At 54.3% G+C, this 13356-nt stretch overlaps 2 protein-coding genes across 2 annotated transcripts in view; one reads left to right on the top strand and one right to left on the bottom strand.

Annotated features, from left to right (window-relative positions):
- The window catches only part of CYTH1 (cytohesin 1), a 78449-nt gene extending 65099 nt beyond the window's left edge, over positions 1-13350 (bottom strand). The window contains exon 1 of the mRNA XM_049635588.1: positions 13267-13350. Within this exon, the coding sequence (XP_049491545.1) occupies positions 13267-13288 (22 nt within the window). The 5' untranslated portion in view covers positions 13289-13350. The remainder of the gene's footprint in view (positions 1-13266) is intronic.
- Positions 1-13356, top strand: part of PGS1 (phosphatidylglycerophosphate synthase 1) — a 339697-nt gene that overhangs the window by 233949 nt on the left and 92392 nt on the right. The window lies entirely within an intron of this gene.

Genomic DNA, 13356 nt, shown 5'->3' with positions numbered 1-13356 from the left:
TGCTGAGGGTGCGGAGCCTGCTTGGCATCCTCTGTCTCCCTCTCTCTGCCCCTTCCCTGCTCTGGTGCACGCACGCCCTCTCCCTCTTTCTGAAAAATAAATAAATGTTAAAAGAAAAAAACCTAAAAAAACAAAACAAAACAACCCAAAAAACCAACCTCTGCTTGAAAGCTCAAAACGCTCTAAAGGGAATTCTGAACCGCCTGAAGCAAAACCTCATCAATCAGCCGGTTACAGTTGGAGGGCACTTCCTACAATCTGGGACACACAAACCCTCACACCGTCACTGCTCACAACGGACGTGGGAAATGATGAGATCAGATCAACCTCTGGAGCACCAGCCCAAGCCAGGGCTATCACCCACCCTGGGGGGGGGGGGGGACGGGGGGAGGTGTGAGGTTCCTCTGCATCTGAGCTCCTGAAGTTTTTAGGAGCTCTGACAACGTGTGTGTGTTCATTCATTCATTCCTGGATCCTACCCTGGAGGGCCCTGGTTTAGTAGGTATGGCTCAAGTGGGGCCCCGGAAAACACTGATTTCTTAAAAAACAACCACCCAGGCGATTCTGCAGATGAGCCAGGGACGGGAACCACACGATGCTTGTCCCAATTTACAAGACGACGAGCTTCAGATAGGTAGATGAACACTCGTAGGTTCATCTTCCTAAGACACCTGCCTACTCCAACTAGAACAGGTCTCCAGGTGGAACTCAAACTACGTGGTGATTTTACAAATGTGGATATCTAAAACCAAAAATTCAGGAAATAGTAAATTCCTTTTATTTATCTTTTTGACCACTGGTATCTTGACCCTGGCCTCTTATCCAAATAGTTAGGTTTTTACAGATTAACAAAGAACGCGATGACATTTTACGACTTTGAATGGCTTCTCTTAAGGCCAACAAAAAATCCCACTATCCCACAGACTGTGAGACTTTTAAATAGAACTAAAAGGGAATTTTACACACAGTGTACCACATCCCTATCTTTCTAAAAGCTATACAGAACGCAAGGAAGTCTGATGGCATCACTTCTCAAAACCAAAATCCACCCCCAAAATAAGCATTATTCGGCCACCATCATTTTCCCCGAGTGTCCAGAAGACCGGACTTTTCTCCACTCCTTCCACCCTCACCGGCCTTGCACCTCCTCCCTTCCCCCCCCCCCCCAACCCGGTCCCCCATCTGCAGCTTTGTTTTGGTTTCTGGGTCTGACTTGAATCCTCATAAAGGCGACAGAGGTTTTCTTGGCACACACGCATGTGAACTGATAAACTACGTACTTTTTCAAATAAACACGCTACCTCACGAGCCACCTGTTTTCTCACTCCGCATCACACGGCCATCCTCCGCACCTGTGCACACAGGGGAGCCTAGTATTCTGCAACACAAACACACCACGATGTACTGAACCGTCTCTTTACTGATGAGCAGTCAGCGGTTTCCAAGTTCTGGCTCTCGCGGCGACGCTCTGGCGCACGTGTTCACCAAGATGCGGTCAAACCGTCCTGAGATTCTGATTTTCTCCAAGTGCCACCCAGTCTCATAGGGACTGTCTCCTTCAGTCCCGCGGCTCCAGGCTGAAATCAGGTGAGGTGTAACCTACTTTTGTGTGGAAAGCAACCGACCCTGGGGATACAGCAGAGAACTAAAATTGTGCAAACGTCCTAGAGCCTATAAAAACCCCTTTAAAAATCAAACTTGACTTCTAACTATGTGCTTTTCTCTAGCAATTGACTTTTTACCATAAAGATGTATTATCTTTATAATTTTTTTTAAAGCAGAAGTTTAAATTCCTCTTAGTAGAATGCTATAAATACGCACACATTTATGTGTTTAAGAAAACGGGACCTTCAGAAAGAACAGTAGTATTTGGCCAAAAATTTGGTTTTGTATCCTTGAAATCTATTTGGGGTGGAAATTAAACCAAATGAGCCTCTGGCACGAATCTGTGCAAGAGTAAATGCCCCTAGCCCGCCTCCCCCACGCAACGAGAGGTCCACTGAGATGCGGAAAAGGGCAGATGCCTGGGAAAATGATCGCCAAATCACGTCACGCCAATATCTCCGTCCAGAATAATGAACAACTTTTTCCTATCAAGCACCATTGTGCAGGGATGTTTCCATTACCTGGAACCTGGAAAAATTCTCCTTACTCTTGAAGAAAGTACAAAAACATTCCTAAGAATCGGCAGCAACAACACAGCCTTCTGACCAAACATGGTCTTTGTTCTCTGGTCGTCTGATGACAAACAGGGTTGCTGAGAAGCAGAAACAGGATGGACGGGTCAAAGTTCATGGCTGCTCTGCGTGTGCTCTCCTCCACCTTTGAATGCTCTTCCAGAACCAGAAATGCTTACCAAGAGCAGACCAAGTCTCCATCAATACTGTAATCCTTACTGTCCACGTGGGACACTTCCCTCCCTAGAAACACCCAGGGACAAAAGTCCTAGGGCGGATGTGGTCGGCAGAACCACCAAAGATGTCCACAGCCTAGTCCCGGGAACGTGTGGATCTGTTAAATCACACGGCGAAGGGGAAGTGACGCAGAGGGAGTGAAGGTAGCGCACCAGCCGTCCCGACGATGGGGAGATGATCCCGGATCGTCTGGCGGGCCCAACGGAACCACCAGGGCCTCGTATATAGGAGGAGGAGGCAGGGGACTCAGGATCAGGATGATGAGATTAAGAGTTTAGCAATAACTGCGGGCTCTCTGAGATGGAGGGAGGGGTCAGGGGCCGAGGGACACAGGCGGCCTCTGAAAGGTGAAAAGGGCAAGGAAAGAATCTCTCCAGGAGCCTCCAGAAGGAACTGGCCCTGCTGACACCTTGGTTTTAGCCCAGTGAGACCCAGTCTTGTGACCCTCGGAACAATAAGATCATAAATTTGTGTTGTTTGGAGCCAGTAAGCGTGCGATCTTTTGAGCGGCAGCCACAGGAAGAGAATACAAATACAGCAAAGTCACTGTCCCCGCCTCGCCGACACACGAGGGCACATCCAGAAGCGATCCCGAGTCAGAGCAGCCTTCCGCCACCATGTCCGGCTGCTTTCCTGACTTTTTAATCCTGAAGAAAAATTGGTAACCTAGGTCTACTCCTTATCAGGCATTTGTCAAACACGTCAACGCTTCCTAGAATAAAGTAAGCCCACACCACAAATCACCTCCTGGAGAATGCAGGAGCCCCTCTTTTTTTTTATTTTTAAAAAATGTTTATTTGTTATTTTTGAGAGAGACAGAGCGTGAGCAGGGGAGGGGCAGAGAGAGGGAGACACAGAATCCCAAGTAGGCTCCAGGCTCCGAGCTGTCAGCACAGAGCCCGACGCGGGGCCTGAACTCAAGGACCGGACGGATCACGATCATGAGCCGAAGTTGGACGCTTAATCGACTGAGCCACCCAGACACCCCTGCGGGAGCCCCTCTTAACCTCCTTGCCGCACTCGTCTTTCAAGAGCAGAATAATCCTATTTTTCGTCTCAATGTTCCTTTTTTAAGACGCGCACTGATATGTCGGAACGCACGGAAAGCGCTTCCATAACCCTCCCCGCAGCTCAGCGGCAAGTCAGCGGCGAGGAGCCTCCCCCCTGGGTCACGGCCACAGCCAGCTGCCGCAGGAACCGAGCCCCCGAACAAAGCACGGGACAGCAGAGGAACGAAGCGGGACATTTTACAAGTGAGGTGAGAGGGCTACGTTCTAATCTCAACTGCACCTCGCGGGCAGCCACGGGCCCCTTCGGTGGCCTTCGTCTCCCTGTCGGCCACAGACGGAGAGACGGCCGGAGCGACTCCTTCAACGCACTCCGAGAGCCCACAAGGTCCGGGCCGGCGCCGGGCACCTGGGGCCCGGCCGGTAACCAGAGACGCCGCGGCGGCGGCGGAGACCGAGCGGACGCAGTCACGTGACTGCCGGCAGGTGCTCTAGGGACGAGCCGAGGCTGGCGGGCAAGGGCACGAACCGGGAGGACGTGGGGAGGAAGGCATCCGAGCGGGGGGAAGAGCCCGCGGGCGGGCTGAGCCGAGACGTGCGAGCGGCGGACCCGGGGGGCCTCGCTGAGGTCAGCAGCCGCCGAGGCCAGCGGTGGAGGAGCCTCCCCGCGCCCCGCGGCCACAGCCAGAGTCAGACCACCAAGTCCAGGGGGGCGTCCCTAGTTCTGTGGGGTTATCGGAAATCCGGGAAGTCATCTTCCAATCACAGTCCTAAGACTCTTCAGAACTTCTTTTCCTCCACGCTTCGCCCGGGCACAGAGGCAGATCCCTGAAGGTCTCTGTCAAAGTTACCGAACGGGCTGAAGAAAAAGCGGTTCCCCATCAGGACAAGTCATGGGGTCCAGGGAGGAGAAGCGCCCTGGGGGGAGCATCCCAGACCAGGAGCCCCGGAGGCTCCTCGGCTCCAAGGAGACGGCCCAGGTCACCCAGAAGCTGTGTGCCGCCTCCCTCTCCGTCCAGTGCGGCCCTGACAGGAGGGTGAGGGCCCCCGGCTGGGAACCGGGAGGCGCGCCCCAGGCCCCCCACTGTCCTGAACCACAGGCCCCCTGCGGGAGCTCCCGGGGATGGCCGGGGAGAGCCAAATGTGCAAAAGCCGGCTTTTACAGCTCCTTCAAACACGGCACTAGATGGGCGATCTCGCGTCACGGTTGGGAATCCAGGCCCCCAAAGTCTGTCTCTGAGCCCGCAGAGCTGACGCCTTGCGTCAGCATCCTCGGTGACCCCTCCGGGGTACCGCTGTCCTGAGGGGGCCCCGCTCAGACGCCGGCCTCTCCCCGGACAGGAGACAAAGCTGCCAAGTCCGGGCCTCGGGTGGGAAGACGCTGGAAGACGCGCTGTCATTCGCCCGAAGAAATACTGTTCTCCAGCCGCGCTCTCCTGCTTCACTGTGGAAATTTCTTTTCTCAATGGCCTTCTCTATTTCATCACAAGGGCGAAAAGGCAAGGAGTGGCATGAAAGGTCCCTGTAGGTGGCTGAGAGGCCAACTTCAGTACGATCTGTAAGGGGCGGGGGGGGGGGGGGGGAATCACTTACGTTAACTGTCACCTGGTGACCCGACTGCTCGCTGACATTCTGGCCGCCCAAGCACAACACAAGCTCTGGCTCTCGGGACTCATCAAAGGCCAGCCCGTCACACCCCTGCCACCACACCAAGCCCGGGTCACCAGAGGCCCTGGGAGGGAACGCTGACCTCGAAACCGACACCATCCAACAGATGAAGGGCAAGAATGGCCTCCTGTGGAACCCATTTCCAATTTCCCTCCAACCGGAATTGGAGCCCTCCAATTTCCACCCTAACATTAACGGCGGGCTCTTTCAATCTAAATCTGTTTCATGACCCCCAATGTAGGCTGTAACGACAAAACTACCCCAACTACAGCAAGACACGGAACTCCGCACCCCAACTCCAGGAGAGACACAGAGAGCTTAGAAAGCTGATACACAGCACAGAGGGTCCAGAGCAAGTGGGAAAGGGGGTCTGAAATAATGGGGAATAGGAACGAGCAGACAGCACGGCAGAAGCGACTTCGGGTCTGCGAATCTGGCTGCCGCCCATCGGTGAGGCCACCTCACATACACAGCGACCTCTTCACCTGGGGACGGGCAGGCTCTGTGCTCCTCCCCTGCAGATCACCCTGAGGACCGAAGGAGAACTCAGGCAACGTGCTCGGCAGGAACTCAGCGCAGAGCAGGCTGTGAACTCCTGCTGTGCTCTGGCGTGCCTCCATCTCATCTCATCCGGCCCCAGAGCCAGGTGCCCCCCCCCCCAACCGCCCCCGAACTCTCTCTCACCCAGCACAGTGAAAACCGAACCCTCCAGACTCCCACAGCATTTGCTCACATGTCCATCAGAGCTCCTGCTGTACAGTCTTGAAATTTTTCAACATGTCAACTCCACTAGGAGCTTCCTGAAAGCAGGCCTGTATTTTAAAATTCCAACCAACACCCTGACACCGAGAAGGTAATGAAAAAAATGCTCAACGGGCAGAAAGACGGATGGGTAGCTGGAAAACAATTCAGATGGCAAGAAAGAGAATGAATCAAATGTCTTTCCAAGCATGAATAATTGGGGTGATAGGTAATGGTGGTAAAAGTGAAAAAAAAAAAAAAAAAACCACAAAGGAAAAGTCTGGAGGGAGGACTGGACTGGAGAGGCAGGACACCCTCAGACACGCGGAATCTGAGACGGGGACGTATGGCCAAGGGGACCGTCCAGCGCGCAGCCAGAAATGCGAGAATACAGCTAGAAATCAAAATATCCTCTTAATTTCAGTCACTAGGGCTGCTGGAAGCCGTGTTTCAGGGAAACACAGAACTTAAAGTAACTTAAGCTAATAGGTGCAAACACACACGTGGCCCTGGCAGCTGCTGGCTACAAAAGCCCCACAGACAGAAGAACATGAGCCCGGTCCTGCTCGAGGAGCCGTGAGTGAATCCTGTAATTCAAGACTGGCTCAGAATCGTTTTCAAAACGTGTATTAATTTTTTTTTACCGTTTTATTTTAGTTTTGAGACAGAGACAGAGCACGAGCAGGGGAGGGGCAGAGAGAGGGAGACACAGAATCGGAAGCGGGGTCCAGGCTCTGAGCTGTCAGCACAGAGCCCGACACGGGGCTCGAACCCACGGACTGTGAGATCATGACCTGAGCTGAAGTCGGACGCTCAACCGACTGAGTCCCCCAGGCACCCCTATAGTCTTTTTTTTAATACACATTTTGGTGTTTGGGGCGCCTGGGGGGGCTCAGTCGGTTGGGCGTCCTTGCCCAGGACCACAGCCTTCGCCCTCTTCTCAGCACGCGACCTCCCCATTTCCCCGGGCTCCACTCAGTATGTCCAAACCCGAGCACCTGCCTTCATCTGAAGGCTCTCTCCAAGCAGTCATCTGAGACAGCAGCCCGGCGCTCACCTGGAACCCTGTTTCGCTCCCGCAACGCTAGGTCTCTCCCGAGCCGTGGCAACCAGACCCCATGACTGTCGGTCCTTGTGGTTAATGCCCCCTCTTGCCCGCTCCTACTGCCTTTGCCCAGGTCCTCCTCCTCCACCAGGATGGCGCCAAGGGCTTCCTAAGGATCTCCCCGCTGCCCCCTGGAACCACGGCAGGCAGTGGGATCTTTCTAAAATGCAAAATCATCACCTCGAAATACCGCAGTTCAGCCCCCCAGGCTCCTTGTGACTCAGAGAACAGTCTTTGGAACACACAGAAGCCTTCCATGACTCTGTCCTCCCCCCCCCCCCCCCCCCCCCCCCCAGGGCCTGTGTCTGTGGCCTCCTGTTCTCTAGGTGCAGAGGGGCCAGTGCCCCTCACCTGCTGGCCCTGGCTCACTCTCTCTGCTGGACATGTTATTTCCCTGCCGTCTTCACCCAGTTGGCACCGACCGGGCTTCTAGAGCCCAGTTCTGTGAACTGTCGTCCGTCCAGTCCGGCTCGACCCCAACTCCAGGCAGGACTCCTCCAGCTGCTTACCCAGGGTTTTCACACCTGCCACACGCACTCTGACCCTCGCCCTCAAGGCCTCCACGTCTGTCTTCTAGGCTCCAAGCACGCCTGCCAACGGGGGCTGCACGCTGGGGCGGGGGGGGGGGGGGGGGGGGGGGTTGCTGGCTGACCGAATACGCGCTTCCGAACTGCTTGCCCAGACGGGCCTACGACGGTACCACCGAAGAGGAAAGGTTTTTTAATAGCAGGACACCGATTCCATCCTTCGCACCAGCATTAATAATTATAATATGCACTGTAACGATGCCAGAGAAAGGTACTCTTCTGAAATAGGAAACCTTGAAGACTCAAAAAAAAAAAAAAAAAAAAAAGGAAAAAAACAGGAAAAGACTCAGATAAGGAAGGTCATGTCCTGACCCTTGTTAAAGGAGCCAGGCAGCTCAGAAAGCAGCTCAAGGCCACCTCAGCATCACAGAGACAGACACTGTCACACCATCCTGGATAAGGACGGGTAACAAAAATCCCCTACACAGCCTTCAGCCTATCTTACGTGCTTTTAGTGCAGAGAGACCCGCAAAACAACACTACCAGCAGTTTCAGAGGATGTGGGACTCACTTCTTGAACATTTCTAAATCATTTTCCACCTCCTCCGTGCCTCTATTATTGCAACTGAAACTAAGCAACAATAATTAGACAATCAAGAGGCAGTGTGGCAACAAAGCCAATGGACAGGTTCGGGCAAAGTACTGTCTCCAGGAGCCCGCTGTCCGAGCCTTTCGTGCTGGAGGGCGAACAGGAAAGGGGCGGACAGGTCTTCGGGGGCGGACTCTGGCGGCCACCCGGCCCCACGCTGAACCTCTGCCCCACAATCCAGGGCAACACGCCCGCACGTCGGCCTCACCCTCGCCAACTGACCCGTGGGTTTGCTCTCACCCTTGAACTGGAAGGCACTCTCCTTCCAGTTCCTTCTGTAGAACTACGTGATCTTGAATGTTTGAAACACATTAAGGAAAACCCATTTGGCAAGACTGCTCATGATTAATACACGGGACATTTAGAAAGAAACGGGTATGAACCTTAAGATCCCACGGACCGACCCAAGCATCATCATAACCCAGACCTGTAAGAGCTACCTAACTCATGACTTCTCCTCTAAAGGAAACGTTTGTATTTGGCCAGAAGACAATATATGGGTTGAGAGGTCTTCAATCCTTAGGAGAAAAATTAGGTGCGCCTGGGTAGCTCAGTCGGTTAAGCGTCTAACTCTTGATTTGGGCTCAGGTCATGATCTCACGGGTTCGTGGGTTCAAGCCCCGTGTCGGGCTCTGATGCTGACAGCACAGAGCCTGCTTGGGATTCTCTCTCTCCTCTCTCTCTGCCCCTCCGCTGCTCACACTCTCTCTCAAAATAAACGAACCCTTTCAAATAAAAAAGAGAAACAATTAAAAAAATATAAACAGGTGAACACCACCATTGGGCAAAATCTCACCCCAACCCCAAAATCTTTCCCCATGCTAAAAACATCACAGTGAGAAAAACAGTTCATTTGTTCGCAGCCACACAAAAAAAGTTAATCTCAGGTAAGTAAATAAAGAAGCCATCATCCCACACAAACACGCAGGTCATAATACGCAAAAACGCAAGATTCTTTCAACCCAGCTAGTGATTTAATGAGGTGCCATTTTGTAACCAGTAGATTTGTTTTCTTTAAAAAAAAAAAAAGCTTTCAAATGCAAATCCTCACCAGTGGCGTACTTGCCGTGATACTCAAACACGTTCCCCCATACATTGCTAGGAACAGGGTATATCTGTACAGCCCCTTGGGAAAGCAAGTCGGCACCATGTACCAAGAATTCTAAAAATGTTTATCGCCTCTGACAGGTTAATATCACCCCTGGAAATCTACCTTAAAGACCACAAAATGTATAATTATGGTAACTTTATGTTCCAGATTTTTCTAAGAAAACCCTGACCTCATAGAACTGTATTGTTTTCCATAAAGGCAAATCACTAAGCGTTTAACTGAAGTTGAGAACAACGAAAGACACCATTATCACCGGGGGGGAAAAAAAGGAAGACTGGTCTGGCACAGGGTCAAACGCGTACAGAGGGGTGTTCCTGTTTCTGTTTGGGATGGAGAGCGGCAGGCAAAAACTTAACCACTGAACATGAACTTCTGCAGCATGGAACCCGGTTCAGTCTACTACCGTTCCCTCAACGGCTGCCGAGGGGTCTGTGCTGGGTCCCAACCCCACGCTGGCCTGCCCCCGAGGCACAGAGACGAGACAGCAAATCTCCCCTGAAGGCACGGGGCTCCCACCCCTGCCACAGCAGCGCCCACACACCCCACTGCCCACACCTCGTTCCGTCTTCTGATGGCGGAAGTCGGGCCCAGGCTGAGGTCAGCGTGTCCTTCACACAGAAGCTTACTCCTTACAGGCCAGTTCTCCCTCATGGCGAAACTTGGGACAAGTCTGAAGCTAATGGAAAGCAAGGAGAGTAGGAGCTGTGTTCGGGAAGTAAAGGCCATACATGGCACCACGGGTTCAAAGCTCTTCAGCGGCTCTGCCCAGATATTTGATGGTCTGAGGTCAGAACCGTGACACAGAATCCTGACGGCTAATGCTTCTTCCAAAGTCACTACGGGATGGCCCTGCCCACCTCTCCCTCACAATCTGTCCCGAGAGAGGGGTGGACAACCCACGGGGACTCTGGAACCGCAATTCCTGGGTCAGAACCTCCCGAGAACCAAGCTAAGGACCCTCCAAATACGCACATGCACAAAAACTTTCACGTACGCTTTCGGGAGGGCCCCAGAGGCCCGCTAAGAGGTGGCCCGCAGGTTTACAATGTCCGCTCAAGTTCAGGAGGCACCAAGGGGAATGGTCACGGAGTCTTTTCTCGGGCAGGGTATCTACGAAGGCAAAAATCCCTCTTCCTCTTGCAAAGAGAACTGTGAAATCCGCAAAGAATGGTGACCTAAGAAGAGAGCGTGACCCTTTAAAAAAAAAAAGTCCCAATTATTTCACAGTGTTTAGAAAGAAACTGGGGGACGAAGATCGACCAGCCACAAGCAATAGGCACACCTCTCTTCCAATGTCAATTAAGCTTTTCGAAAATCACCAATTCCACGGTTTTCAAAGAAAACAAAGCCCGAAGGGGACTTCTGTTAAACTCTCCTCCTACCCCCTGGCCCGGGTCCTCACAGTCCATTGTGCCCCACCGCGTGCACCGTGCGAAGCACCCGATACCTGTCCAGTGAGTTAAGAACCTCTGAATTAAAAAGACAGCATTATAGGGCGCGTCTACGAGAGGAAGGGCATCCGAACTCGAACGTGTGGTCACTGGGTCTACAGAACACCGGAGTCCACAGTCGGGAAAGGCCGTTCTGGGGGTGCCTGGGTGGCTCAGTAGGTTGAGCGTCCGACTTTGGCTCAGGTCACGATCTTGCGGTTCGTGGGTTCGAGCCCCGCGTTGGGCTCTGTGCTGACAGCTTGGAACCTGGAGCCTGCCTCGGATTCTGTGTGTGTGTGTGTGTGTGTCTCTCTCTCTGCCCCTCCCTTGCTCACTCTCTCTCTCAAAAATAAACATTAAAAAAAAAAAAAAAAAGGCTGTTCTATTAGTGTTTTAAGTTCTCTGTAATTGAACAGGGAAAGTCTATAACTCATCCTCTGTCTTCAGCGTGTTATGAACGAATTCTGTTCCAGAAGTGTTTCATGCCCACGTGGCAGCCAGGAAACCACAATCCTTCCCCTGAGACACAACGTTAAAAACAGGGCCTGTGCGCTAGGCTAACTCACGACACGACGGAGGTTGGAGGTGCCGAGAGACCGTCTGGGCGTGCATTTTGTGTGCTCTATGAGTCTGCACCCCACGTGTCCTACCCCCGCGAGGTGGGTTCCCTGTAAAACCCGGGAGGGGAACCGCCACTCTGGGGACAGAGACAACCCTCAAAGAACTGACATTCTTATTCTTCGTAGCCATTAGGTACTTCTTGTGTGGCGAGCCCTACGGGTGGGGAATCTTCTTTAATTCCAACGTTTTTGGTTCCACCAAAATACAAAGAAGATGACATTTTTAACTGTATGAAGGGGAAGAACAAACTTCTTTCTCATCTTTACGTGTGGTCAGCAGAATATCGGCCCCCAAAGATGTCCGTGACCTAATCGCCAAAACTGATGACTGTGTTACCCTAGGTGGCAAACGTGGGATTACCCCTGCGGAGTACCCCTGCTAAGCTGGACCGTCCTGGTGGGTCCAATGTAACCACAAGGGTCCTAATAAGAAGAGGCTACCTGCTGGCTCTGAAGATGAAAGGCGCCCCCCCCCCCACCCCGCAAGGAATTAAGGTGGCCTCTAGAAGCTGAAACAGGAAATGGATCCTCCCCTAGAGCCCCCCAGAATGGAACACAGTCCTGCAAACACCTTGACGGCAGCCCAGTGAGACCCAAATGTGGGCTCGTGACCTCCAAAACGACACGAGCATAAATTTATGTTGTTCCGAGCCATCGAGTTTGTGCTAATCCGGTACAGCTGCCCCAGGACACCAATCCGCCCGCTTCCATTTACCCCTTCCAAGCACAAATTCGCCGCATGCCCGTTGGCAAAGCAGTCGCTGCATTAAAAGCAACCAGACCGACAGCTTCCTGCCCAGCTTGGTGGGTCAGAACACTAGCAGAGGGCAAGAAGAAAGCCTGGCAGAACCCCGGGGTCCCACACAGATTCAATGGCAAGAGAAGGAAGAGAAAATAGCAGCAGGCGAAGCTTCTCATGTGCAGAAAAGAGGAGGCAGGAGGGGCGGAAAGATCCTCTGAGGCCAGCCAGTGGGTGATCCCCCCCCCCCCCCCCCCATCACAAAAAGGAGCGCACAGAAGTCTTCTCTTTGGAAGGTAACTCGGGGACGTCTGACGGTCGCCATCCCCAACGCGCTCCGGACTTGAGCTGCCAGTGGGTCTAGAGAGCAGCTGCACATTCCCCGGCGCGCGGCTCGGGGTCAAGTTGCGGGTCACAGGCCCCCCTCTTCCGCAGCCAACAGCTCCACAACGCCTTACTTGTAAATAAACACAAGACACCAGACCTGCCTCCGCGACTGCCCCCGGACCGGCTCCAGCGAGCCGCACAAGCGCTGTAAACGGGGCTGCCTCCTGCGCGGCTACCAAAACCACCCAAGTTCGCCCCTCGTCCTAGTTGCCAGTTCTTTCCGAAATTCCTCCCGAATACAGTGTTACTCAATTCCCAAGGAACCTGCGGCGAGCCCCGCAGTTTCAGGCTGTTTTGAGGGGGGGATGCGCCGGCTCCCGGCCACCAGCGGTTCGGGGGGCCGGGGGGTGGTAAGGGTCGCAGGAGGGCAATGTGGGAACTGTCAAGTGGGACGTCGTGCAGGGCGATCTGTCCCCGCGCACCCGCGGGAGCGCAAACTTGGGTGTTCCCGAAGCGCGGCCGGGCTTCGCGGGGGGCTGGCACAGCTCGCGGGGGGCCCGGGGCCGGCGGAGGGGCCGGAGCCCGCCCGACGGCGCCCGCTCCCCGCAGCCCGCCCGCAGCAGCGCCCCGGGGAAGCCTGTGCGCTCCGTGGCCGCCCATGTGTGCTCCTCGCCCGCGAACAAAGACGCGGACCCGGCACACAACTTGCGCACCCCACAGAGGCCCGAAACTAGGGGGACGCGGCCCCCGCAGGAGACACCGCGCGACCCCGGCCTCCGGTCCCCGAACACCGCCGACCCCTGGGCTCCAGTCCCGCACCGCCGTCGCCGCGAAGCGCCAGCCGCCCGAGCAGCCGGAGGCGCCGGGCGGGCACGGCAGGAAGCGCGGGAGGGGGCGCTTGCCCGGCCGCGCCGCGGGCCGTACTGACCGTAGCTGTCGTCCTCCTCCATGGTGCCGGCGCCGGGCTGCGCGCCGGGCCCCGCCGCTCGCCCCTCACGTCCCGCCGCGCCTGGCCCCG

Source organism: Panthera uncia, chromosome E1 (assembly GCF_023721935.1).
Source record: "Panthera uncia isolate 11264 chromosome E1, Puncia_PCG_1.0, whole genome shotgun sequence".
Classification (NCBI taxonomy): domain Eukaryota; kingdom Metazoa; phylum Chordata; class Mammalia; order Carnivora; family Felidae; genus Panthera; species Panthera uncia.
This window is presented reverse-complemented; position numbering and strand designations above follow the sequence as displayed.